At 43.3% G+C, this 25,284-nt stretch overlaps 1 protein-coding gene across 1 annotated transcript in view; it reads right to left on the bottom strand.

The window, feature by feature from the left end:
* Positions 1 to 702: 702 nt before the first annotated feature.
* Positions 703 to 25,284, bottom strand: part of LOC126285442 (polymerase delta-interacting protein 2) — a 76,037-nt gene continuing 51,455 nt past the window's right edge. The window contains exons 5-7 of the mRNA XM_049984829.1: positions 19,216 to 19,379; positions 15,234 to 15,439; positions 703 to 1,628 (exon numbers count right to left, since the gene is read on the bottom strand). Coding sequence (XP_049840786.1) covers positions 1,505 to 1,628; positions 15,234 to 15,439; positions 19,216 to 19,379 — 494 coding nt within the window. The 3' untranslated portion in view covers positions 703 to 1,504. The remainder of the gene's footprint in view (positions 1,629 to 15,233; positions 15,440 to 19,215; positions 19,380 to 25,284) is intronic.

The following is a 25,284-nucleotide window of genomic DNA, read 5'->3' as shown; positions in this document are numbered from 1 at the left end:
AAATACTTACTAGTGACAAACTCTCTCTTCCTCCATTGATGACTTTATTAGTGGGAAAAAAGTATATTATGTCACCACCACCATAGCTAATCAACATCTGCAGCAAAACCAACTGAAAGGAGTTGCGTGCATGTGTGCACATGTCCTCTGTAAATATGCAACCTTTGTCAATAGGGTACAAACATTCTCTCTCTCTCTCTCTCTCTCTCTCTCTCTCTCTCTCTCTCTCTCTCTCTCTGTGTGTGTGTGTGTGTGTGTGTGTGTGTGTGTGTGTGTGTGTGTGTGTGTGTGTGTGTGCCGAAAGCTCACTTTCTCACAATCTCTTTTTTGTCCCTATTCGCAACTCCACATCTCCGCTGTATGGTGAGTAGCAACTACCCTTTTCATAATACTGTTACATTGATATGGGCAGTAATATTTAAAACACTGATGGTAAATACATTGAATATACTGGCTACAGAGTATCAATAATACTCTATTTCATCACCTTCACAAAAATAATAAATGATAAATGAATGTTTCCACCATCAATGAAAGTTAAATTGGATATAAGATTAAGCAATGCTAACAGCAAACTTAGTTCATGATATAACACCTGTCACAAAAGTTATGAGATAACTGAATGCAATGTGTGTCAGGTTTCAAAGGATAAACTGTACTCCTCAAAACAAGGCATTTATGAGTAAGTGAATGCTGAGGTCATTAAAATTCAGTACAATTTTATTTACAAGAAAAAGTACAAAACATTACCATGATATGAACTTACATGAAATGTCACACTGCTTTTCTCATACCGTAATTACATTCGATGAGCAATTTATTCCAACTATGCTGGAAATATTAAAAATGTTACCTATCAGGAACTGTGTACACTTTCATACTAATTATTACTTGTAAATATCTATAGCAGTCTCCACATTTATTTCTTAAAACAGAACAACAGTCACAAGAATTTCTGTCAAACTTAGGACATAAGCCTCTAGTTTCAGAAAAGCGGTTGTTTAAATGAATAAATTGGCGCAATCAAATTTTGCAGTTTTGAGAAACTGTAAAACATTTTACTCAATTACCACTGGCATAAGAATTGTCACATTTTGAGAAATGGGTCAAAGCCATTGAGGATATCCACCCTCAGTCCTCCAATATCCTTCTATATATCCTATCCATTCAGCTCTTCATTTCACCAGTTTCTTTTCTGATCTTTACTCCGTGATTTGAATTTCTCTCTCTTGAGTACCTTCTTCATTCTTCTTGCATCTCCAGAAGAATAAAATTACTTCCCCTTATTCTCCGGTAGAATATGTTTCTTTTTCAGATTTCAGAAGATAAGGTTTTCTATTGTAGAATCAATAAAAAGAGACCAACTTTCACAGACTATCCACAGTTTCAATTCTTTAATTCACTTGCATCAGCAAGGACAGTTGAGAAATTACAACTTGCACAATTGTTTTTTTTTTCAAATAAATAACTGAAATCTGTACAATAAATACAATTAGTCTCTAATTCATTCTGCTCCCTGTGTAGGTGATGAGGCTGGTGGCTGCTCTTCTATTTTGCTCTCAAGTGGGAAGGGTGGGATGCGACAGTCGAATGAAAATCCATCTTCACGCTCCATACGGAAGGTGCCCCTAATAAAGAAAATTGCAGTATTCAATGCTTACACAGATATTCAACTTTCTTTTAAAAATTAACAGTATATAAGCCAAGCTCATGAATTTAACAACAAAGTCCCACAAAAGAGCCAGTATATTTCATTGTGCTTTATTGCAAGTGGATTTTTTTGTCTAGTTTTGCTCGGTAGGCGACCTGTTTAGCAATGCAATTAGTAATCCAAACATCTGGCATTTCATTCCAACTTTGTAAGAAAAGACACCCCTTCCCCTCATCGGTACTATATGTGGTTTTCCGGCAGAATTTTCTGTGTGCACATAGATATGTACATACATGTGTAATTCACCACATAGGGTCTTCATAAATCAACAGGCTGCGACTGTCCAGAGGTTGGTAGAAGAATGTATGGGTGCACAAACTCATCCCCAAGTACCTCTCTGCCCATTAAATCAATGTGATGCTGAAACCTTTCTTCATATCGATTATTTCCTTACTTTATTTTATTCACAAGAAATTAGCATATTCTACATAATAAATGTCAGAAGTAATCAGATGATAAAGGAAACAGTGAACAATGGGGACAGGCAACTACACACACACACACACACACACACACACACACACACACACACACACACACACTGGTGGTGGTGGTGGTGGTGGTGGTGAAGGGCAAAGGGAAGGGGTAGTAGTGTACAGGTGGGGAGAGAGAAGAATGCTGCCAGGTGAATTGTGCAGGGACTAGAGTTTAACAGGGACAGTGCCAGGAAGTTGTGGGTCAGGGAAGTGTGGGGGGGAAAAAGGAACGAAATATCAGAGGAGTGGGGAAATACGGCTGGATGTGTTGGCAGAGGGCTCCAAATAAACTTCCTGCCCCACAACCCCCTAACACTGCGCCTACTGGAGTTTAGTACCTGCACACTCCACCCGACAGCCTTCGTCTGTTTCCCCACCTTACACTACTATCCCTTCCCCACCCCCTCCAGATTGCTGCTTGTCTCCCACGTGATGTTGAGTCTGGCCTGAGATGCTAGTGTGTGTGTGTGTGTGTGTGTGTGTGTGTGTGTGTGTGTGTCCAATGGAGTCTGGCCAAAAGCTACATATGAGTTTGAGTTCCCTTCCATCCAGTAAGTATAGAAGGATGGCAACACAGGATCTTGATACTTGGAACACTTTATTATATCAAGTATAAGTGGAAGAGTCTAAAATATATATGAGAATAAAGGAAGATATGGGTGTAATTTTTCATTTTTTTACATTCGATACGAACTCTGCCATCCCTTTGTTCCAGGATCTTTACCGAGTAGTGCCACTTCTGCCTGATATGGTTAAGTAAGTAAACTGCTTGTGTGAGTGGTGAATATATGGAAGGGGTGTGTGGAGTGGGATGAGGCAGGAATAACTAACAGCCTGCAGCGTAACAGCGAACTGCTACAGGTATAAGCTCTTTGAGAAAATACGGTAGGAGTATGGAGGAAGGTGGAAGTAACAATACGACAAAGAGGTAAGAGAATATTCCACTTATGGAACAGAGTAGTACAAAAGTGTACTAAAGCTCTTGTTGTTATTCTCTTACTGCTCTTATTGCTACCAAACCTGGCCTTGCTGACCTACAACACTTTCCACGTAGCCAGGTACATCTTGCAACATTCAAAGGAACACAAAATTACAAAAATCTGTAAAAAATATGTCAACCTGTTCCCTAAAACCATAGGTTCTGCAGAAATTTCAGTTACCTCTAATTATATCACCACTGATCACAAGTGTGGAATGTATAGTTCAGAAAGACAAAGAATTTCTGCGTAACATGTATGTAGAATAAGACATGATTGGAAACTGTATAAGCAGTCACTAGCAAATGTTCAGCATCAGAAATATCTTGCACAAATCCTGAAGTATTGCAGTCCATATAGTCTTTAAGATCATATTCTAAAGTACATCTGTAGTATGGAGATACAAAGTATTTCATTTTTGTGTGGAATATTGGGATAGCAGTGCAAAACAGTCTTCTGATAAAGCATTCAGTACAGCTTTGCAAGTATGTTTGTCCTTACCACTAATAAAAAACGCACAGTTTTCACATACAATAACAGGTTAATAAAAGTCACCCCCTGACACTATCACGCGACTGGGTATCTCTGCACCATCTGATTTAGGTTAGCTTTAGGTGACACTATGATGAGAGTGTTACAATCTGGCATGAATATCTGAATACTGACTGATGTCCACCACAGCTGCTTATTCTTATCTACATATCATTTACATTCTGCGAGCCAGCCTTCAGGGTGTGGCTGATTGTACTTTTGGTACTACCACAATTTACTTTCTTCCCAGTTGCAATCACTAAAGATTTATAGATAGAATGACTGTTTATGAGCCTCTGTATAAGCTTAAACCCCTCCAATTTTCCCATAATACTCTCTCAAAGAGATGTACAAATTTGCAGTTAAAATTCATTTTGGGGCTCACTAGACCAAATGTTTCCACTCAATGCTATAAAGACACCATCTTTTAGGAAATATAAACTCTTTTTCCAATGTCCATTCCACTCAGTGAACGTTTTACAACTGTCCACTTAATGTTTCAATCAACTCTGAATTCCTAATATAGTATGGAGTGGTTGCTTTCTAGCAGACACCCGAGACCGAGGACTATGTTGCAAACATTATGGCAGTTTAAACTTCCTGGCAGATTAAAACTGTGTGCCGGACCAAGACTCGAACTTGGGACCTTTGCCCTTCGCGGGCAAGTGCTCTACCAACTGAGCTACCCAAGCACGACTCACGCCCCGTCCTCACAGCTTTACTTCTGCCAGTACCTCATCTCCTACCTTCGAAACTTTACAGAACCTCTCCTGCGAATCTTGCAGAACATGCAGGAGAGGTTCTGTAAAGTTTGGAAAGGAGGAGACGAGGCACTGGCAGAAGTAAAGCTGTGAGGACGGGGTGCGAGTCGTGCTTCAACATTGTGGCTGATTAATGGGTCCACTGAAAGTGGCTACACTTCAGAAGACCAACATCTTCAAACTAATGCCTGCAGCCTACCCTTGTATATTGAAGGCACTAAGCACTTCCTCTCCATAGTTCCTATCCATTTATGACCAGTGCTCTGTTTCTCACTGTCTGTAGCACCTCTCCTTAGATCAACATCCCAATCATTCTTAGTCTGACCACCATAGAACACATCTCTCCCAACACCTTGCCGATTGCAAATGCACAGCTGCATTCTTGCTAACCATGGTTAATTACATCCTCATCTACAATTATTTCTCTTTTTAAAACAATGCCATGGACACTCAGATGAATGCATCATGTAACAACCTGTTGATAAACTACTTGGTAAAATCATTTCAAGCCACTTACAATTCCAAATCTCTTACTGGTTGTTAAGATTCACTGGGGACATACACTGAAGGAAAAAATCAAAACACCAAAATGTAATTATGTACAGTAATGAAAATTCATGAATACATTTGTCTAGGCAACATATTTAAGTTATTAACACTGCATGATCACAAGTTGCACGTGTTAATGTGTAGTTTCAGCTCTCTGAGACTGCCAGGCGTGTATGCAAGCTGCATTTAAGTGTGTGTGTGTGTGTGTGTGTGTGTGTGTGTGTGTGTACTGCTGACAAAGGCCTTTATGGCCAAAAGCTAGAACAGTGTGAATCTTTTTGTTGTGCCTATTGCGACTCAGCATCTCCGCTATATGGTTAGTAGCAACTTTCCTTCTCTGGTATTGTTAAGTTAATGTATCAGTGAGATAAGCCATTGCAAATGTGAAATGCTGGTACATTTATAGCTGGTGTAACCACCAGAATGTTGAGTGCAAACATGCATATGTGCATTCATTGTATTGTCAGAGGCTCTCAACAGACAACAGACCTCTCCTAAAAAAAAAAACATGGCCATCACTGGCTCTGGAGGCAGAACCAGCTTTTATCAGGAAACAAAACAGACTTCCACGCCAACATCCAACGAGCTCTCACTTGACACCACTGATGGCAGCATCTGGGGCAGAGTTGTCCTTGAAGTAACCCGATTTTTAATAATTCTTTGTGTCACTGCAGTGACAATTGCTGCTGCAAATGCAGAACAATGTGCCAGAGCCACACAACAAACATGATGGGCTTGATCTCAGCAAAGCCACATGGCCCTCTGGAGTCCTCTTTCAACCACACATTCTTATGACCACTGTTACCGCCAACCATGTATTGTGGCTACATTCCTGCCAAGTCTTTCTGCAATATCACAGAAGCAACATCCAGCTTCTCGTAGTCCCATTACACGACCTTTTTCAACCTAAAAGAGGTGTTAATAGTCGCATCTCTGTCACCTTAATAAGGCATTTTTGACAATCAACAACTCACCAAATCCAATCACAACTAACACAACTATTATAGCATGTATTTAAACCAAACCTGATTGCATCCTCATAGTGTCACTATTAGCAAAACCTTTACGAGACTGGTGTGAAATTTGAAGAGACATCATCTTTCAGATGTAGAAACATTCCTAGCAAATTTTGTACACGTTGCATAGCTGCTTCTTGGTACTGCCATTTTTTTGTGTCAGTTTATTAATGATCTGAACACATGAGCACTTCCTATTTCTTTCTTCTAGAATCTCAGCGTCTTTGAGCCCAAATGATTAAAAATCCAGGATAAAATAGTGACAATATTGTGACTGCTACTCACCATATAATGGAAATGTTGAGTGGAAGACAGGCCCAACAAAAACACTGCTCTTTCAGTCAAAAAGCCTTCTGAATTTTTTTTTTCTGTGGTTTTAGGGCACACAACTACAATGGTCATTAGCGCCCTGACTAATTTAGGAATGTACCGCGAGGCACAAGGTTAAAACAGCAACTAAAAGGGACAACGCTATAAAAGACGTATTAACAGGCATAGGATTAAAAAACTACAGCATAATCAAACGTCCTTAGACAGGTGTGTCAAGTTGATAAAACGAAGAACGCGAGCAGCAGCTCCTGGGTCATCCGCTAAAATGGCATCCAGAGTACATGGCAGGCCAAGATCAAGACACAGCGTAGTAAAATCTGGACAGGACGTTAAAACGTGGTGGACTGTCAGCAATTGCCCACATGGACAGAACGGCGCCGGCGCTGCCGTCAGCAGATGGCGATGGCTGAACTGGCAGTGTCAAATTCGTAATCGGGCCAAAACGACCTCCTCCCGCCGAGAATGACGTCCAAGCTGCGGGAAGAGGTTTCAAGCCCCGAAGCTTGTTGTCCGTAAGTGCAGCCCAATCGGCATGCCACAGCGATAAAATGCGCTGACAAATGACCGTGCTACAATCTGATGAAGGGACACAACAAGAAGCCATCCGTGGCCGCGGCATCTGCAGCTTCGTTCCCAGGGATATCGACATGGCCAGGAACCCACATAAAGCTAACTGGAGACCCGTCGTCCACCAGCTGCTGAAGAGAGCATTGGATCCGGTGCACGAAAGGGTGAACCGGATACGGATCACTGAGGCTCTGGATGGCGCTCAGAGAGTCGGAGCAGATGACATAAGCAGAATGTCGGTGGTGGCAGACGTAAAGAACAGCCTGGTAGAGGGCAAAGAGCTCAGCTGTGAAGACCGAACAATGGCCATGTAGCCGGTATTTGAAACTTTGTGCCCCGACAATAAAAGAACACCCGACCCCGTCATTGGTCTTAGAGCCATCTGTATAAATGAAGGTCATATTAATGAACTTCAAACGGAGTTCGACAAAACGGGAGTGGTATACCGAACCGGGGGTAACCTCCCTTGGGAGCGAGCGGAGGTCAAGGTGAACGCGAACCTGAGCCTGGAGCCAAGGTGGCGTGTGGCTCTCGCCCACTCTAAAGGTTGCAGGGAGTGAAAAATCAAGGTGTTGAAGGAGGCGACGAAAGCGAACTCCAGAGGGTAGCAGGGCAGAGACATACAACCCGTATTGACGGTCGAGAGAGTCGTCAAAAAAGGAACGATATGATGGGTGGTCGGGCATTGACAGTAGCCGACAGGTGTAATGACAAAGCAGTATATCGCGCCGGTAGGTGAGTGCCAATTCACAGGCTTCAGCATGAAGACTGTCGACGGGACTAGTATAAACGCTCCGATCGCAAGCCGTAAACCCCGATGTTGTATGGAGTTGAGGCGGCGTAAGATGGACGGCCATGCAGAAGTGTATACAAAGCACCCATAATCCAGCTTGGAGCGGACGATTGACCGATATAGGCGAAGTAGGACGGTTCGATCCGCTCCCCATGACGTGCCACTGAGAACACGGAGGACATTTAGAGAACGGGTACAATGGTCAGCCAAATATGACACATGTGGAGACCAACTAAGTTTCCTGTGAAACGTAAGACCTAAAAATTTTGTTGTCTCCACGAATGGGAGAGCAACGGGGCCTAGTCGTAAGGATGGTGGGAGAAACTCTTTGTAGTGCCAGAAGTTAATACAGACCGTTTTCTCAGTAGAAAAACGGAAGCCATTGGCGACACTCCAGGAGTAAAGACGATCAAGAGAACGCTGAAGACAGCGCTCCAGGAAACATGTACGCTGCGCGCTGCAATAGATGGTAAAATCGTCCACGAAAAAGGAGCCTGATACATCATTTGGGAGGCAATACATTATTGGATTGATCGCTATGGTGAAGAGAGCGACGCTCAAAACAGAGCCCTGTGTCACCCCATTCTCCTGGCGAAAGGTGTCTTACAGGACAGAACCCACACGTACCCTGAACTGTCGATCCATTAAAAAGAAACGAATAAAAAGAGGGAGGCAACCGCGAAAGCCCCATGTATGCATGGTGCGCAGAATGCCCGCCCTTCAACAGGTGTCGTAAGCCTTCTCCAAATCAAAGAAGACAGCACGGTCGGGCGCTTCCGCAAGAAGTTATTCATAATGAAGGTCGACAAGGTAACCAGATGGTCAACAGCAGAGCGGCGCCTACGAAATCCACATTGTACATTGGTAAGTAGGCATCGAGATTTGAGCAGCCAAACCAAACGAGAGTTAACCATTCGCTCCATCACCTTACAGACACAGCTGGTAAGCGAGATGGGTAAATAACTGGAAGGCAAGTGCTTGTCCTTCCCCGGCTTAGGAATCGGTACAACAATAGACTCGTGCCAGCATGCGAGAACATGTCCCTCAATCCAGATGCAATTGTAAGTACGAAGAAGGAAACCTTTACCCGCAGGAGAAAGGTTCTTCAGCATCTTAATATGAATAGAATCAGGCCCCGGAGCGGAGGACCGTGACCGGGCAAGTGCATTTTCGAGTTCCCGCATGGTGAATGGGGCATTGTAGTTTTCACAATTCGAGGAGTGGAAATTAGGTGGCCGAGCCTCCTCTGCCCATTTTCGGGGGAGGAAAGCAGGGGGGTAATGGGTGGAGCTCGAAACCTCTGCGAAAAAGCGGCCGAAGGCATTGGATACATCCTCAGGGGCTACAAGAACGTCATTCGCGACCGTCAAGCCAGAAAGTGGTGAGTGGACCTTAGTGCCAGATAGCCGGCGCAGGCTACCCCAGACAACAGAAGGAGGAGTAAAACTGTTGAAGATGCTTGTGAAAGCAATCCAGCTGGCTTTCTTGCTTTCTTTAAAAATACGACGACACTGCGCACGTAATCGTTTATAATTGATACAATTCGCCACTGTAGGGTAGCGTTTAAAGGTGCGTAAGCACGTCGACGAGCACTTAAGGCGTCTCTACATGCTGCGGTCCACCAGGGGACCGGTACGCGGCGTGGAGAAGAAGTAGTGTGAGGGATGGAATATTCAGCAGCAGTGAGAATGACTTCCGTGAGGTGTGCAGCCTGACTATCGCAGCTTGTGAAGGTTTGATCCTAAAAGGTCGCCCTGGAAGAGAAGAGCCCCCAGTCTGCTTTGGAGATGTTCCAACTAGTTGAGCACGGAGAGGGGGTATGATGCAGGAGATGGATAACACACGGGAAGTGGTCGCTCGAAAATGTATCAGAAAGTGCATACCACTCAAACCGGCGTGCAAGTGGGGTGGTACATACAGAGAGGTCTAAATGGGAATAGGTGTGAGAGGTGTCTGAAAGGAAAGTAGGGGAGCCAGTATTGAGGCAGACAAGATTGAGCTGGTTGAAAACGTCTGCTAACAGGGAGCCCCTCGGACAGGATGCTGGAGAGCCCCAAAGAGGATGGTGAGCATTGAAGTCTCCAGTTAACAAAAATGGTGCAGGGAGCTGAGCAATAATTTGCAGCATGTCTGCCCTGGTAACGGCAGACGACGATGGAGTGTAAACGGTACAAATGGAAAATGTAAAAGTGGGGAGAGAAATGCGGATTGCAACTGCCTGCAGGCAGGTGTGCAATGTGATGGGATCATAGTAGATATCATCCCGGACCAGCAACATAACCCCTCCATGAGCCGGAATACCTGCCACAGGGGGTAAGTCAAAACGCACAGAGGTGTAGTGTGCCAAGGCAATTTGATCGCATCGGCGTAGCTTCGTTTCCTGGAGGGCTACGACGAGCGGACGGTGCAAGTGGAGCAGTAATTTCAAGTCCTCTCGGTTGCAGCGAATGATGCGAATATTCCAGTGAATAAGTGCCATCGTGAGAAGAAGATGCAGTAAGGGGTCATCTCTAAGGCCGCTGAGGGCCCGGCTTCGAGCGAGCACTGCCGCCGCTAGCAGGAGGTGGACAGTCATCGTCCATTTGTTCTATAGGTTCATCGGCCATCTTGTGAAGATGGCCGGGAGAGGGAGCTTCCTCCGCTGGTGAACGGCCAGATGTTCAGCTACCAGAGGTGCGGCCAGGCGAAACGGATGACGGCCTGGGGCGGCAACCGCTGGGTGGCGCAGGAGGAGAAATGCGCCGTGGCGGGGATGGAGAACTGTGCTTCCTATGAGCCTTCTTGGAAGGTCGTTTTGTAGCAGGATTGGTCGATGGCTGAGGGTTCGAGGTACGTAGAAGGTCTGCCACAAGACAGTTCCTTCTTGAAGGCCCGTGCATCTGACTTCTGGGTCTTCGTCCTGGCAGAAGCTGATAAAGGTGCTTGTGTCGGAGGGGCAACGGGAGGAAAAGGGGACGTCGACCGGGCGATCTTAGCACTGACCGAACGGACGACCGTAGTGCTGAAGGTCAGATCACATGTCTGCGGTGCCACCTCCCTGGTAGTCCGAGGAGAGGCGAGGAAAGTACTGTACTTCCCCGCTGGGAGCAACGTGGGCTTCCTACTAGTGAATAGCTTGCGAGCGGCCGAGGTGGAGACTCTCTCTTTGACCCGAATTTCTTGGATACAGCGTTCTTCCTTGTAGATGGGACAGTCGCGGGAGGACGCTGCATGGTCACCGTGGCAGTTCACACAACGAGGAGACAGAGGTGGACAGTCACCCTCATGGGCATCCCTGCCACAAGTCACACATGTAGCCGCATTGGAACAAGACTGGCGAGTGTGATTAAAACGCTGACACTGGTAGCAGCACGTAGGTGTCGGGACATAGGGGCGAACAGAAATAACCTCGTAGCCCACTTTGATGCGCGACGGCAGCTGAACACTATCAAAGGTCAAGAAAAGTGTCCGGGTTGGTACAAGGTCATTGTTGACCTTTTTCATGACCCTATGGACAGCCGTCACGCCCTGCTCAGCGAGGAAAGACTGAATCTCCTCGTCAGTCAATCCGTCGAGTGATCTAGTATATACCACACCACAAGACGAATTCAAGGTGCAGTGAGCCTCCACCCAGACAGGGAACGTGTACAGGAGTGTGGCCCGGAGCAGTTTTTGTGCCTGAAAGGCGCTCTCAGTTTCTAGTAACAAGGTACCATTACGCAACCTGGTACAAGACTTGACAGATCCGGCTATGGCATCTACTCCCTTCTGTATAACGAAAGGGTTGACAGAGGTAAAATCCTTTCCGTCCTCAGATCGAGAAACTACGAGGAACTGTGGGGCAGGCGGTAGTACTTTTGTCACTGGTGGCTGGTCAAGTTTCCATTTGTGGGCAGAGTCGAGAGAGAAGAAGAAGAAGAGAAATCCATTGCGGAGGAATCCCCCATGATTGCCAGCGTCTCCGATGGCGCGCTCCTTCCTTGCGCACACCTCAGGTCACACCTCCCGAGAAACGGACGGAGGGACCAATCGGCATGGTCGGAAGGTGTCAGCTCAGGCAATCACCCCTCCCTGGGCCTGGCCTTTACCAGGGGGTACGTTCGTGCGTTACTTGTCTACCCAGGGCGAGGAATTACGCGTTACCCCGTCACTGTCTATGCGTGCGAACGCATGGGTCGGCCTTCAGGCACGCACAGGGAGGAAGGAAGAAGAGGAAGAAGAAAGGAGAGAGGGAAAGAAAGGACAGACTGTCTCACACGCAGAAGTGGAGACCAGAGAAGCAGAAGAAGGCAAGGAGAAGAGTAAGTAAGACAGTGAGATGGAGAAGAACAAAGAAAGGAACCAACCAACGGAAGGAAGAAACCAGAAGAAGTGAAAAACCAAAATGAACGCAAATATAGGTCGTGAAACCGTCCGTCTCCGGACGCAGGCGCTAACTACCCCCTTGAAGGGGAGAGACTCCTTTTAGTCGTCTCTTACGACAGGCAGGAATAACGCGGGCCTATTCTAACCCCCGAACCCGCAGGTGGGCTTCTGAATTAGAAAAACTCTTTGCCTTTACACATGTCTGCCTGTAAAATATATATATATACACACAAAGATTCCAAGACTTACCAAGTGGGAAAGCGCCGGTAGATAGGCGCAATAAATAAAACACACACACACACACACACACACACACACACACACAGAATTTTGAGCTTTCGCAACCGGCGGCTGCTTCGTCAGGAAAGAGGGAAGGGAAAGGAAAGTGAAAGGATGTAGGTTTTAAGGGAGAGGGTAAGGAGTCATTCCAATCCCGGGAGCGGAAAGACTTACCTTAGGGGGAAAAAAGGATAGGTACACACACACACACACACACACACACACACACACACACACACACACACACACACACACATCCATCCATATACAGCCACCCATTTTTCCCATGTGGAAGTTTCTATATAGTGTGTGTGCGCGCGCACACGCGTGCGAGTGTATACATGTCCCTTTTCCCCCCTAAGGTAAGTCTTTCCGCTCCCGGGATTGGAATGACTCCTTACCCTCTCCCCTTAAAACCCACATCCTTTTGTCTTTCCCTCTGCTTCCCTCTTTCCTGATGAAGCAACCTTGGGTTGTGAAAGCTTGAAATGTGTGTGTGTGTGTGTGTGTGTGTGTGTGTGTGTGGTTTTTATTGTGTTTATCTACCAGCGCTTTCTCGTTTTGTAAGTCACAGCATCTTTGTTTTTAATATATTTTTCGCATGTGGAAAATATATTCACGCAAATGCAACCATCACACACATGATCACTGTCTAGAGACTGACCTCAGCAGCCAGAGACAGCTTTGCCTAGGCAAAGACCCAAGAGTTTGAGACTCAGTCCGGCACACAGTTTTAATCTGCCAGAAGATTTTTTGGTCAAGAGCTTACTTATTCGGCAGTCTTTTTGTTGTGACTGTCTGCAACTCAACATTTCCACTATACGGTGAGTAGCAATCTATCCTTTCTGTAATACTGTCTTCTTTGACCTCATTCATTTCAAATGAGTTCGCTCGTTACGTTCTGTGCTGAGGCTTCTTTTGTAGCAGCTTCAAATGTTGGTGAAAAAAAGTTGATTTTGCACATCTTACAGCCCAATATTTTCACTCTAAGAAGAACTGAATGTCTTTTCATTATTCACCATACTTACTGTGCTGCATCAAATTAAATAAATGACTGCACTAAATTTTAAAGAGGTAAAAACGCTTTGTGCAAACTTGTGCTTGGTTGATTTTAGTTCATACATTGCAGTAAATGAGATGCAGGTAATATTTCAAAATTTTACTTAAAATTGAAAGCAGAATAATATCTGATTTCATTCTTGAGTTATTGGGTTTTATGTCTGAACGATGTTCACGCGCGATATGCCCATTCATGCCCTTTAACATCATGGATCAAGTGGTCATAAAAACTGTCATATCACAAATGATTCAAGATGTCAAAACAAGGTTTTCTGCAAATGACAGCACATGATGAGACAACATGTTCTATGATAAATACTCCAAACTTTTTTATTCACTGAGATATGCAAGTTACTTAACTGCAGCAGTGAGAGGTCGACAGCTCAGGATGCATTTTGACATCTATAGCACTGTTGAAAAATCCAAGCGGCATGCATATACACATCCACAACACCTGGGGAACAGTGGGGCAAGCTGTATAAACATGCCCACAGCATTCAAAGGGTTGAACTAGCCACCTCAGTTCAGAAAGCCACTTTTCTGGCTGTTCACTTTCTCTTTGCCACTGGATCCCTATGAATCTCTGTTCACATCAAACCTTCCAATTACCAATATCATCTCAACATTTACATCTGCAACCCACTGCATATCAGAAAGTTCTTACCACAAAACTGAGGCACCCACAGATGCCTCATTTGTAGCAGCTGAAGGTTTTGCCAAAAATCTTTACAGACCAGAACTCTCCTCTCAACCTTGTCTTGTGCCCTACCTCTGAATACATTTAACATACTCCCCACACCTGCTGGCAAATCAGAACTTTAATGAGTTGATTTCTCTCTCTACATAGGCTTCAGTTATGTTATGTCATGCTCTGAAATGAGAATATTCCTTATGGGACTCATCCATAAAAGCTGTTGTCCCCAAATATCCAACCTGCACCACAACCATGTCTGCCCTATCCCTTCCTGTTTTCAATCTTGTCCTAAGGGCAATATCCTTATGGAAGATCACACACACACACACACACACACACACGTAATCTCCCGCCCCCTCCACTTTTTCCCCCAATCTAAGCCCCCATTAGATCCTGTCTTACACTTATTTCTTATCCTTCTGTCTTCCCCCCCTCCCCCCCCCCCCGGTCCTTCCACATTTCACAACCCATGCCAGATTTCCCCCCCCCCCCCCCCCCTCAGCTTAATGTTTTCTCCACTTGAAATGCCACAAGTGAAACCATCATACTCCCTCTCCCACTTTGAATATTTCACATTCTCCCTCATGCTCTTCCTTTTTCTTCCAATGTTCCTCTGGACAAACACCTGATCTGCCTCCACACAAAACAACTTTTGCGTAGTAGCATAATGTTCTTCAATATCCCCTTAACTTTCACTTCACCACCCATTCTACATTCCTTCCATTTCTCCACCTACCATCCCAGCCATGACTATGTATTAGACATGTTTTACTGTCATGGGGCAACAGACTGGTTTAAGAATATTTTTGAAAAGCGGAAGCCAAATAATTTTCAGCCTTTTCTACGTGCATGTCAACTGCTTAGTGTCTGCCTGGTCTGTAGTGATCTATTTTAATATATACTGTATTTAAACCTTGATTTTCTGTTAATGGAAAGTTACCAACCCCATCCATATTTATCATTTTCTTCAGAGGATGGATACTGTGTTTTTTGAACTATGAAAGTAAAAGAAATAAAATTTTAAATTTTGTAAGTTATCCTATGTAACACTTACAAATGGGGTACATCCATCCCAAGCTTTAGCTTATTGGAACTGAGTCTATGAAGCATTTCTTTAAAATGTTATGTTTTACTGCATAAACCTACCACATGTGGCCTGATGGTGCCTGCAAACTGACATGGCTGCTGTACTGGAAAGCTGGCGAAGCCCGAGAGAGGACAGGTTCCTGGCCAACCACTCCACGTCCACGCACTGTCTCCAGTGTACCCGACAGGCTGAAGATTCGCCAGTGCCGCTCCCGCAGCTGAACTGATAATTTTCCAAGATTCTCAAGACGTATGCAGTACCGCCACTGTGACAAGTAAGTAAAATAATCAGTTGACTCTTAACTCATATACTTGAGAAAGATATTACCACCTTAAAAATCCTTAGAAGCCTAGATACAATTTGCCACCAGAAAATGGTTATTATTTTACATTCAAATCAGGTTTTCAATGTACTAATAATTTCCCAGTGTCAAATTCTGGCTTGTACTTACAATTTATATAAAATTCAACTTATGAATATCCATGCTACATATCACAAAACCAACCAATCTGAATCAACGTTTAAAGCTATACATGTAATTCCTGTACACCCCCAACATCTCACTTTTGAGCAACACTCTGAAATCTGGAACTAGCTCCTCCATCAGTGTCCATAACTGCAACCTCACTTATTGCAGTTTTGCCTTCAAACAGTACACCTCCAAAACAGATACTGGAATGAACAATGCACACAACAGTAACTTCTCATCTCTATTTATTTATGGGTCAACTGTAGATGTCATTACTTTTGTACCTATCAAATCTCACCCACTTTCTGGACAATGTGAACACTTAAAAAGCGGTTTCTTCTGTTCTGTGAGACATTCATTCCTGCCTACCTGCTGGATTTGTCATGACATATCCTGAAAATATGGGAGGAGGAGGAGGGGGGGGGGGGGGGGGAGGCACAGTATAAATATCACTTTGCCATGCAAACTCTTACAGGTACTCCACCCTATTTGTTTTTATACCACCACTGTCAGCAATATAATTTGTTTTTGTGGTGTCACCGCCAGACACCACACTTGCTAGGTAGTAGCCTTTAAATTGGCCGCAGTCCGGTAGTATATGTAGGACCCGCGCGTCGCCACTATCAGTGATTGCAGACCGAGCGCTGCCACACGGAAGGTCTAGAGAGACTTCCTAGCACTTGCCCTAGTTGTACAGCCGACTTTGCTAGCGATGGTTCACTAACTTCTACGCTCTCATTTGCCGAGACGATAGTTAGCATAGCCTTCAGCTACATTATTTGCTACGACCTAGCAAGGTGCCACGATCAGTTTCTATTGATATTGTAAATCATGTACCGTCAAGAGCGATGTTCGTTATTAATGGATTAAAGTTAAGTATTTCACCAGCTACGTTCGTTTTTCTCAATTCTAATTCCCTTGTCATGTTCCAGACCTCACGCCAGTCTGCGTGAGCTAAACGCGTACATTTCGGCCTCCTTTAGAAAAACACGGTTGGCTCTCCTGCCAACCACAACAGTTTTCCTTTATTTTATCTCATCTTGTGAAGAGCATATGCACAACCGTAGTACAAAATAGCTTATTTTTATTCGTGCCCTATTTCAATTAATTTTATTATAATAGTACATTTGATTTTCCTGGAAATATTTTACCTACAAGAGTGTTCTTAACAAATGAAGAGTAAACACATGGATGTGAAGTTTGCAGTTAGCAAATAGATGTCTGTCTTTAAATGAGGTTTTTCTTATTTGAAAGTTCTAATGCTCCTTCTCAACAAACACATTTTTCTCAAAACTTTTTAAGTAATAAAGTTACTCGTATTCAGATTTTTTCCCAATTCCAAAAATGTCCACTTTCACTGGAATAAGTTGTTGGTTTGTTAATTATTCAATTTGTAAAATTTTGGCGAGCCTTGGGAATCCCCACAGAAGTCATTTTGATGAAATAGTGCTTATAATTTTACATTTTTCCGGGCATTCAACTCACAGTTAAATACATTTGGCCTTTTGCCTATTTTAATTTTATGACCTCTAAACTGGCTTTCTTGTGTTAATATTACAAAGGTAGTAATAAAACAATGAAAACAATCAATTTTTGACAGAATAATTTAATTAGATAGATAAAAGATCTACTCACCAAGTGGCGGCAGTACGTACACACACGCACACACACACACACACACACACACACACACACACACACACACACACACAAAAGAAGGTTATAATTAGGCAAGCTTTCGGAGCTAGTGGCTCCTCCTTCAGGCAGAAGGGTTGAAGGGGAAGGAAGAAGGATGAAGGATGAAGGATGAAGGCAAAGGGCTGGAGAGGTCTAGCAAAATGAGTAGATTAGACACTGAAAGATGTAAAGAACTGAAACAAAGTGAAGATAAGAGTACTTATTGTGAAGAAATGCTGAGATGGAAGAAATTAACATAACAGAATGTATTAATCAGCTACTTCGACAGGTCCGAGACTTCCTAAAATCATGCCCTGAAACAAGATCCATCCTGTCTGTAACTTTGCCCACCACACCTAGAATAGTTTTTCGTCGCCCTCCCAATCTCCGCGATATTTGTGTCAGATCCTATGCTCCTTCAGCACCCATCTCCCAACCCTATGGGTCCTACCCCTGAGACCGTCCCCACTGCAAGACTTGCCCTATGCACCCTCCTACCACCACCTATAGCAGTCTTGTAGCTGGCAAAACAATACTATCAAAGGGACAGCCACCTGTGAAACAACACATGTCATACCAGCTGTTACGTAAACACTGTTCGGCCTTTTACATTGGCATGACTACCACCAAATTTTCAATTAGGACAAATGGGCATAGGTAGAGAGTGTATACAAGCAACACACAATATTGTTTAGCAGAGCATGCTCTACATGACAATTGTGACCTCAATGCCTGTGTCACCACACACGCCACCTGGATCCTTCCCCCAGACACCAGTTTCTCAGAACTACACAGGTGGGAACTAGCGTTACAACATTTCCTTGGTTCTTGCCACCCACCTGGCCTTAATTTACATTAATTTCTTCAATCTCAGCATTTCTTCTCTTCACTCCATTTTAGTCTTCTACGTCTTTCATTGTCTTACCCGTCTATTTTTCACCACCCCCGCCCTCCCACCTCTGTCATGTACAATGCACTCAGCTTGTCACTCTTATTAACTCATGCAAGATGTTTAAGCAGTAATCTCTGTCCAGCATATTACCCTGTCTTTCATGTTTAAGCTCTCAGGTTTTCAGATTTTGTCCGATGCAGTTCCCAACACTCAGTCTCTCCTTCTCATCCCGTGTGGTAAGTCTTCTCTGACCCAAGGTTCTGGGCGACTTTTCCAAAATCTACCCGTTTTCCTAAACCTCTCCAGTCCTTTTCCTTCACCCTCTTCCTCCCCCTTCAACCCCTCTGCCTGAAGGAGGAGCCACTGGCTCCTAAAGCTTGCCTAGTTACAATCTTCTTTTATGCTTGTGTTCTGCCACTGCCTGGTGAGCAGATTTTATATCTGTCCAATTGAAGGTAATAATAAAATAATTTTCAGTCTTACAGGGATCTACAAGCAGGTGTGAAGGACAATGATTGAGCCCGTTGGAGGCTAGCATTCATTTAGCCACCATCATGTATACAGTATTTCAGATAGCCCACGTTAAGTGGCTTCTCTCTGTTGCTTTTAGTCAGTTCTCACTTAACTATCAAAATGTGTGTTATTCACTTTGTGTAAGTCAGTCAATTCATTAACATCTTGTAATCACACTATCTATTTATGTGCCCCTACCAGCCAGTCAAATCTACTTACTCCACTACCAGTAGTAAACTCTGTCATACTGTATCAGCTCTAAAATTAATACTTGTAACAAAACTCATTATCATACAATGGGATTTATTATAAATAAAAAAGTAGAAATCTAAAGTTAATTACTGCAGTGTGGCATACATTATTTGGTAAACGTCTAAATTGTTTTCACCGTGAGTGTCAGTGCAGTTACCAAATGCAGTCTACCAGGTGGGGCATTGCTATGGCGTCTTATTGAACTTTGTTATCAACAATGTCATTTACAGTTACTTACCCAATAAACAGAAGCAGTCTGAAATTCTCTAGAACCCATATAGAAAGGTATGACTGTCACACGAACATTTTCTGTTGTTTCCTTGTGAACATCCGACAATTCAAGCCATGGATGATTTTTTCTTTGCCATGCATCTAAAGTTTCTAGTCCTACAAATGGAGGATCTGAAACATGACCAGCCATAACCCTGTAATTTCATTCATCAATATACTATTATAAAAAAATGATTACAGAAAGTGCACACTGTCCCTGAATTATCATTCATCTTTGAATTAATCGAAGAAAAGAACACAAACTAATGTTGTTAGTTACATAAACTGCAAAATGAATAACACTTTTTTGAAACCCAACCTACAACCTCTAGTTTTTAATATTAACAGAGGATAACAAGGTAATAGAATGTCTCAATAATAATGACCCAAACAATAAAATTTATTGAATTTTACTCCTTAGTTGTATTTGTTGCTAAAGATAAATTTACCAGGACATGAGTACAGAAATTCCATCTTTCAAGTGGCTTCAGCCTGGAGCGATTTAGGGAAATCACGGAAAACTGAAATCAGGATGGACGGATGCGGCATTGAACCATCATCCTCCCGAATGAGAGTCCAGTGTGTTAGCCACTGCGGCACCTCTCTCGGTGGACAATATCTGGCTGATGTTTACACAATTTACTTATTCTGTACACATATCACAATGGAAAATTCTATATATTTATAAAACTTTGCAGATAAAATAATGAACAGCCAAGGTGGAAACAATGACAAAAATTAGGAGTGATTTAAAATGGAATGATCATATAAAGTTGATCGTCGGTAAAGCAGATGCCAGACTGAGATTCATTGGAAGAATCCTAAGGAAATGCAATCCGACAACAAAGAAGTAGGTTACAGTACGCTTGTTCGCCCAATGCTTGAATACTGCTCAGCAGTGTGGGATCCGCACCAGGTAGGGTTGATAGAAGAGATAGAGAAGATCCAACGGAGAGCAGCGCGCTTCATTACAGGATCATTTAGTAATTGCGAAAGCGTTACGGAGATGATAGATAAACTCCAGTGGAAGACTGCAGGAGAGACGCTCAGTAGCTCGGTACGGGCTTTTGTTAAAGTTTCGAGAACATACCTTCACCGAAGAGTCAAGCAGTATATTGCTCCCTCCTACGTATATCTCGCGCAGAGATCATGGGGATAAAATCAGAGAGATTAGAGCCCACACAGAAGCATACCGACAATCCTTTCCACGTACAATACGAGACTGGAATAGAAGGGAGAACCGATAGAGGTACTCAGGGTACCCTCCGCCACACACCGTCAGGTGGCTTGCGGAGTATGGATGTAGATGTACACTGTGGCAGCTGTTTCATGGATGAGCTATAGAGTTCTGATTCGCAATTCCAAGAGAAGGGAACATGAGAGGTAGTTGGGACCAATCTTCTTCTGGGCATCTCTTCTGCTGCTTCCAAATAATGAACATGCCTCTTCATGGCAACAATGTGTAATACAAATCCATCTGTGAAAACTGTCTAACTGATTACACTGTTTAAACAATGGAAAATCAGTGATTAGAATTTTATGGCCCGCCTATTCGAAGGCATTGGTGAAGTCATAAATTATATGAACAGGGTGAATTTTGCAGCTTAGTTCCACTACTAACCTTTATCAAAATATGTCGACTTCCTCTGTTAAGTATACTCAATGAAAATCAAAATAAGGGGCAGCTAACTCTTTATGCTGTCAAAACTAAACGACATTTTGCACAGCATCACCTTCCCAAAATGTAAGATTTGAAGTAGTGAAAATTATCTATGATTAGATATGTATACACTGAAAATATCACAAATTCAGTGAAGAATTGTCGGAAGACAATGATTAATGTGATTAACAATTTATAGGAACTGAAAAATGTTCACGTAGGTAATTTACAATGCAAGTCTAATGGTGACATTTCACGAATAATGCAGGCCTATGGCCAAGATATGGTTCCTCAGACAAGCATTGTTAAAGTTTTGAAAAGTATCTATTTCTGAGCATACTAGTAACTCCACCAAACTGATAAATTGCAAAAGTTGGTAGATTTAATTCATTTTAAGTGCACGTACAATCCATGTGGGGAAAATTATGAATCAAATAAACAGTTATTTCATTACACCTAATGTTCATTATCTAGTGTGAAAAGAACATGAGCGTTGGTCAGACATGCACAGGACACTATATGGATGTCGCATTAAATAGCAATGAAGAGGTATGAATTATGATTATCTATAAATGGTGAATCACAGCTCATCAAAAAGAGACTGAGGAGCAGTATACAGGCATGAAGAACTTGCCAAGTAACAACCTATACTTGTATCTGCAGTCATACAGGTACTTATGACACACTTCACAAGGGAAGCTCCCCATGGCAACCCCCTCAGATTTAGTTATAAGTTGGCTAGGTGGATAGGCCTTGAAAAACTGAACACAGATCAATCGAGAAAACAGGAAGAAGTTGTGTGGAACTATGAAAAAATAAGCAAAATAAAGCAAGATAGGCAACATCAAGGATAATGTGAGCTCAGGAGCGCCGTCGCCCCATGCCCCGTGAGCAGCTGCAGAGGGAGAGGTTCTTGGTTCAGGTCTTCCCTCGAATGAAAAGTTTAATTTTTTTATTTTCAGACATTTATTATCTGTCCGTCCGTCCGATGCGAGGTAACTGCGCCATAGTATGGCGACACTACACCTACACAAACATCAAAACACACGACTTCAGTCGACTACAGCGCACGGAAGAGAGAGTATTCCTGCTAACGAGGCTCCCTGGCTGGCAGTTGACTGTTCGCTACTTTGGACGAGAGTGCATTAAATACGTGAGATGTATTCCAGGGGCAATATGAATCCAGCAAATATAGCTCGCGACTTCAATAACACAGACACTGAACTTACTACAGTAAACAGAGACGTCAATGAACGAACGGACAGATCATAACTTTGCGAAAATAAAGGAATTAAACTTTTCACTCGAGGGAAGACTTGAACCAATGACCTCTCGTTCCGCAGCTGTTAACGGTAACCACGGGACCACGGCTCTCCTGAGCTCACACTATCCTTAATGTTGCTTATCTTGCGCATGGACTACTCAGTTTGTATATTTTGCTTAGTTTTTTCATAGTTCCACACAACTTCTTCCTGTTTTCTCGATTGATCTGTATTCAGTTTTTTAAGGCCTATCCACTGTGTCAACTAATAACTAAATCTGAGGGGGGTGCGATGGGGAGGTTCCCTTGTCAGATGAAGGCTGAATGAGCCTACAAGTGGTTCACAGCTAACAGTTTAAGCATTAACCACACAAATACTCATATTATGCAGTGACAAACAAGGAACAATGACCCGACATCAGAAGTAGATACAATCATATATTGAATGACACACAGTTTCCGTAATTCCCCGGGGTTCAGCTGGATGATAAGTTTAAATCATGCCAAGACAGGGGTAAACTAATCAAAATGTTCAGGTTTGCCTGTTGTCCCCTAAGAGGCCTCTGTCATTGTGTCAATCTGAGGACAGCAATGGTGGCTAATTTTGCATATTTTTACTCCCTGTGTGGGAGTGAATTCTGTGGAATTATCTTTCAGGACACTGCACCTGAGGTAAAAGTGTTTAGTCAGCACAAGTGAACAGTATGAATATTGTGTAAAGTAGATAACCATACATCTTGCTGAAGCCTTTTAAAGGATCTTTGATTTCTTACATTTACTTCTAAATAAATTTACTCGTTAATGGGTTTTGTGACTGGAGGGGGGGAAAAAAAAAAAAAACTTTTTCATCTGAACTTATATGTACACAATCACAATAAAAGACACAAAAAGTCTTCATGTAGACTTTGCCTCCTTGTCTACAGTTCACTTCAGAAATGAATTATATGATCGGGTGCAACTGTGTTCAAAATTCTCCCTCCAACCTATATAACAGAATTAATGACCTCACTACTCACTCCTCCTACAAAGTAACTGAATATTTGGATACAAGTCATTTTGAAGATGCCTGCCAAAGATAGACTAGCATGGGGAGTTACCCCAAACTAGTCTTTGGTCTAAAGATAAGCAGCACATTAAAAGGGGGGAGAATCAGTTTTTGGATACTTTTGGTTGTTGTTTTAAGTAGTACAACTAGATAATTCTGCTTACAAGTCTAATAAGTAAAACAGCGTATTTCCATTAAACATGCCGGATATTTTGTTCATAACTTCTATATCTCTCATCTCTGTCATTTGATGTTTTGTGTAAGGAAGAATGTGCATACCAGTTCTTTAAAAAAATCTATGCATAGTATCTTGTAACAGAAGGACACAAATATTGCTATAATATGTGTTGATTACAATGAAAGGACAGTACATTCTAAGATGGCAGACATCAGCATCAAATGAGATGCATGCCACTGTCATTAACATCATTAGTGTCAACAGGACAGTGTGGAACTACATTATAGTGACCTGTGATAATGCAGACATTCTTTTTTATGCAGCAGAGGATCATTTTTCGAACAATGGAAAATCCAGGATGAAGTAATGATGATATGGAAAGAATAGATTGCTATTCACCATACAGAGAAGACGTTGAACTGCAGACCAGCAAAACAAAAAGACTGTTACACATTTGAGCTTTAGACCACAAGGCCCTCTTCTAAGGCAGAAGACACACACACACACACACACACACACACACACACACACACACACACACACACACAAACCAATGTGTCCAATGGCTGATGCAACAGTATATAGAGCAACTGCACCTGATGGGAAAGTAATCTGTGGTGGTGTGAGTACGGAGGAGGCTGGGGTGGGGAAGGATACCAGGATAGGAATGGAGAAGGTGTAGTGCTGCTTGTGGGAGCCTGCAGGAGTATGATGGTGGCAGGGTAGGGCCCCTAGGTGCAGTCGGGAACTTTGAGGGAAGGAGAGAAGCGAGGGGGGAGGGGGGGGGGGGAGGGAGGCTACTGGATGTGTTGGTGGCGTAGAAGCCTGTGGTGTTGGAATGGGGACAGGGAGGGAACAGCATGTGAGGGACAGAGACTAGTGAAGGTCCAGGCCGGGAGTGTTACAAGAGCATAGAATACACTGCAGGGAAAGTTCCCACCTGCACAATTCAGAAAAGTTTGTGTCGGCAGGAAGGATTCATATGACGCAGGCCGTGAAGCAGTCACTGAAGTAAAGACTTCTGTGTTAGGCAGCATGCTCAGCAGCTCTGTGGTCCAGCCGTCTCTTAGCCACAGTTTGACAGTGGCCAAACATGTGGACGGAAAGCTTGTCGGTTGCCATGCCTACACAGAAACCAGCACAATGGTTGCAGCTTTTTTAAGATCACCTGACTGCTTTCAAAGGTGGCCCTGTGTTTGATGGGATACGAGGTGCCTGTGACAGGACTGGAATAGCTGGTGAGGGGAGGTTGTATGGCACAGGTCTTGCAACTATATCTATTGCAGGGATATGAGCAATGAGGCAAGAGGTTGGAAGCAGGGGTGAAATAAGGGTTGACGAAGATCAAGGATGTTGCACAGGTTCAGTGGACAGCGGAATACCACAGTGGGAGGGATGGGTGTATGTTTTTGATGTGCTCTTCAGTCCTGAGACTGGTTTGATGCAGCTCTCCATGCTAGTCTATCCTGTCCAAGCTGCTTCATCTCCCAGTACCTACTGCAACCTACATCCTTCTGAATCTGCTTAGTGTATACATCTCTTGGTCTCCCTCTAAGATCTTTACCCTCCAATACTAAATTGGTGATCCCTTGATACCTCAGACCAAGTCCTACCAATCAATCCCTTCTTCTAATCAAGTTGCACCACAAACACCTCCCCAATTCTATTCAATACCTCCTCATTAGTTATGTGATCTACCCATCTAATCCTCAGCATTCTTCTGTAGCACTACATTTCGAAAGCTTCTATTCTCTTCTTGTCCAAACTATTTATCGTCCACGTTTCACTTCCATACATGGCTATACTCCATACAAATACTTTCAGAAACGACTTCCTGACACTTAAATCTATACTCGATGTTAACAAATTTCTCTTCTTCAGAAACGCTTTCCT

Source organism: Schistocerca gregaria, chromosome 8 (genome assembly GCF_023897955.1).
Source record: "Schistocerca gregaria isolate iqSchGreg1 chromosome 8, iqSchGreg1.2, whole genome shotgun sequence".
Classification (NCBI taxonomy): Eukaryota; Metazoa; Arthropoda; class Insecta; order Orthoptera; family Acrididae; genus Schistocerca; species Schistocerca gregaria.
Note: the sequence above shows the minus strand (reverse complement) of the source record. Positions and strands in the feature narration are given on the sequence as shown.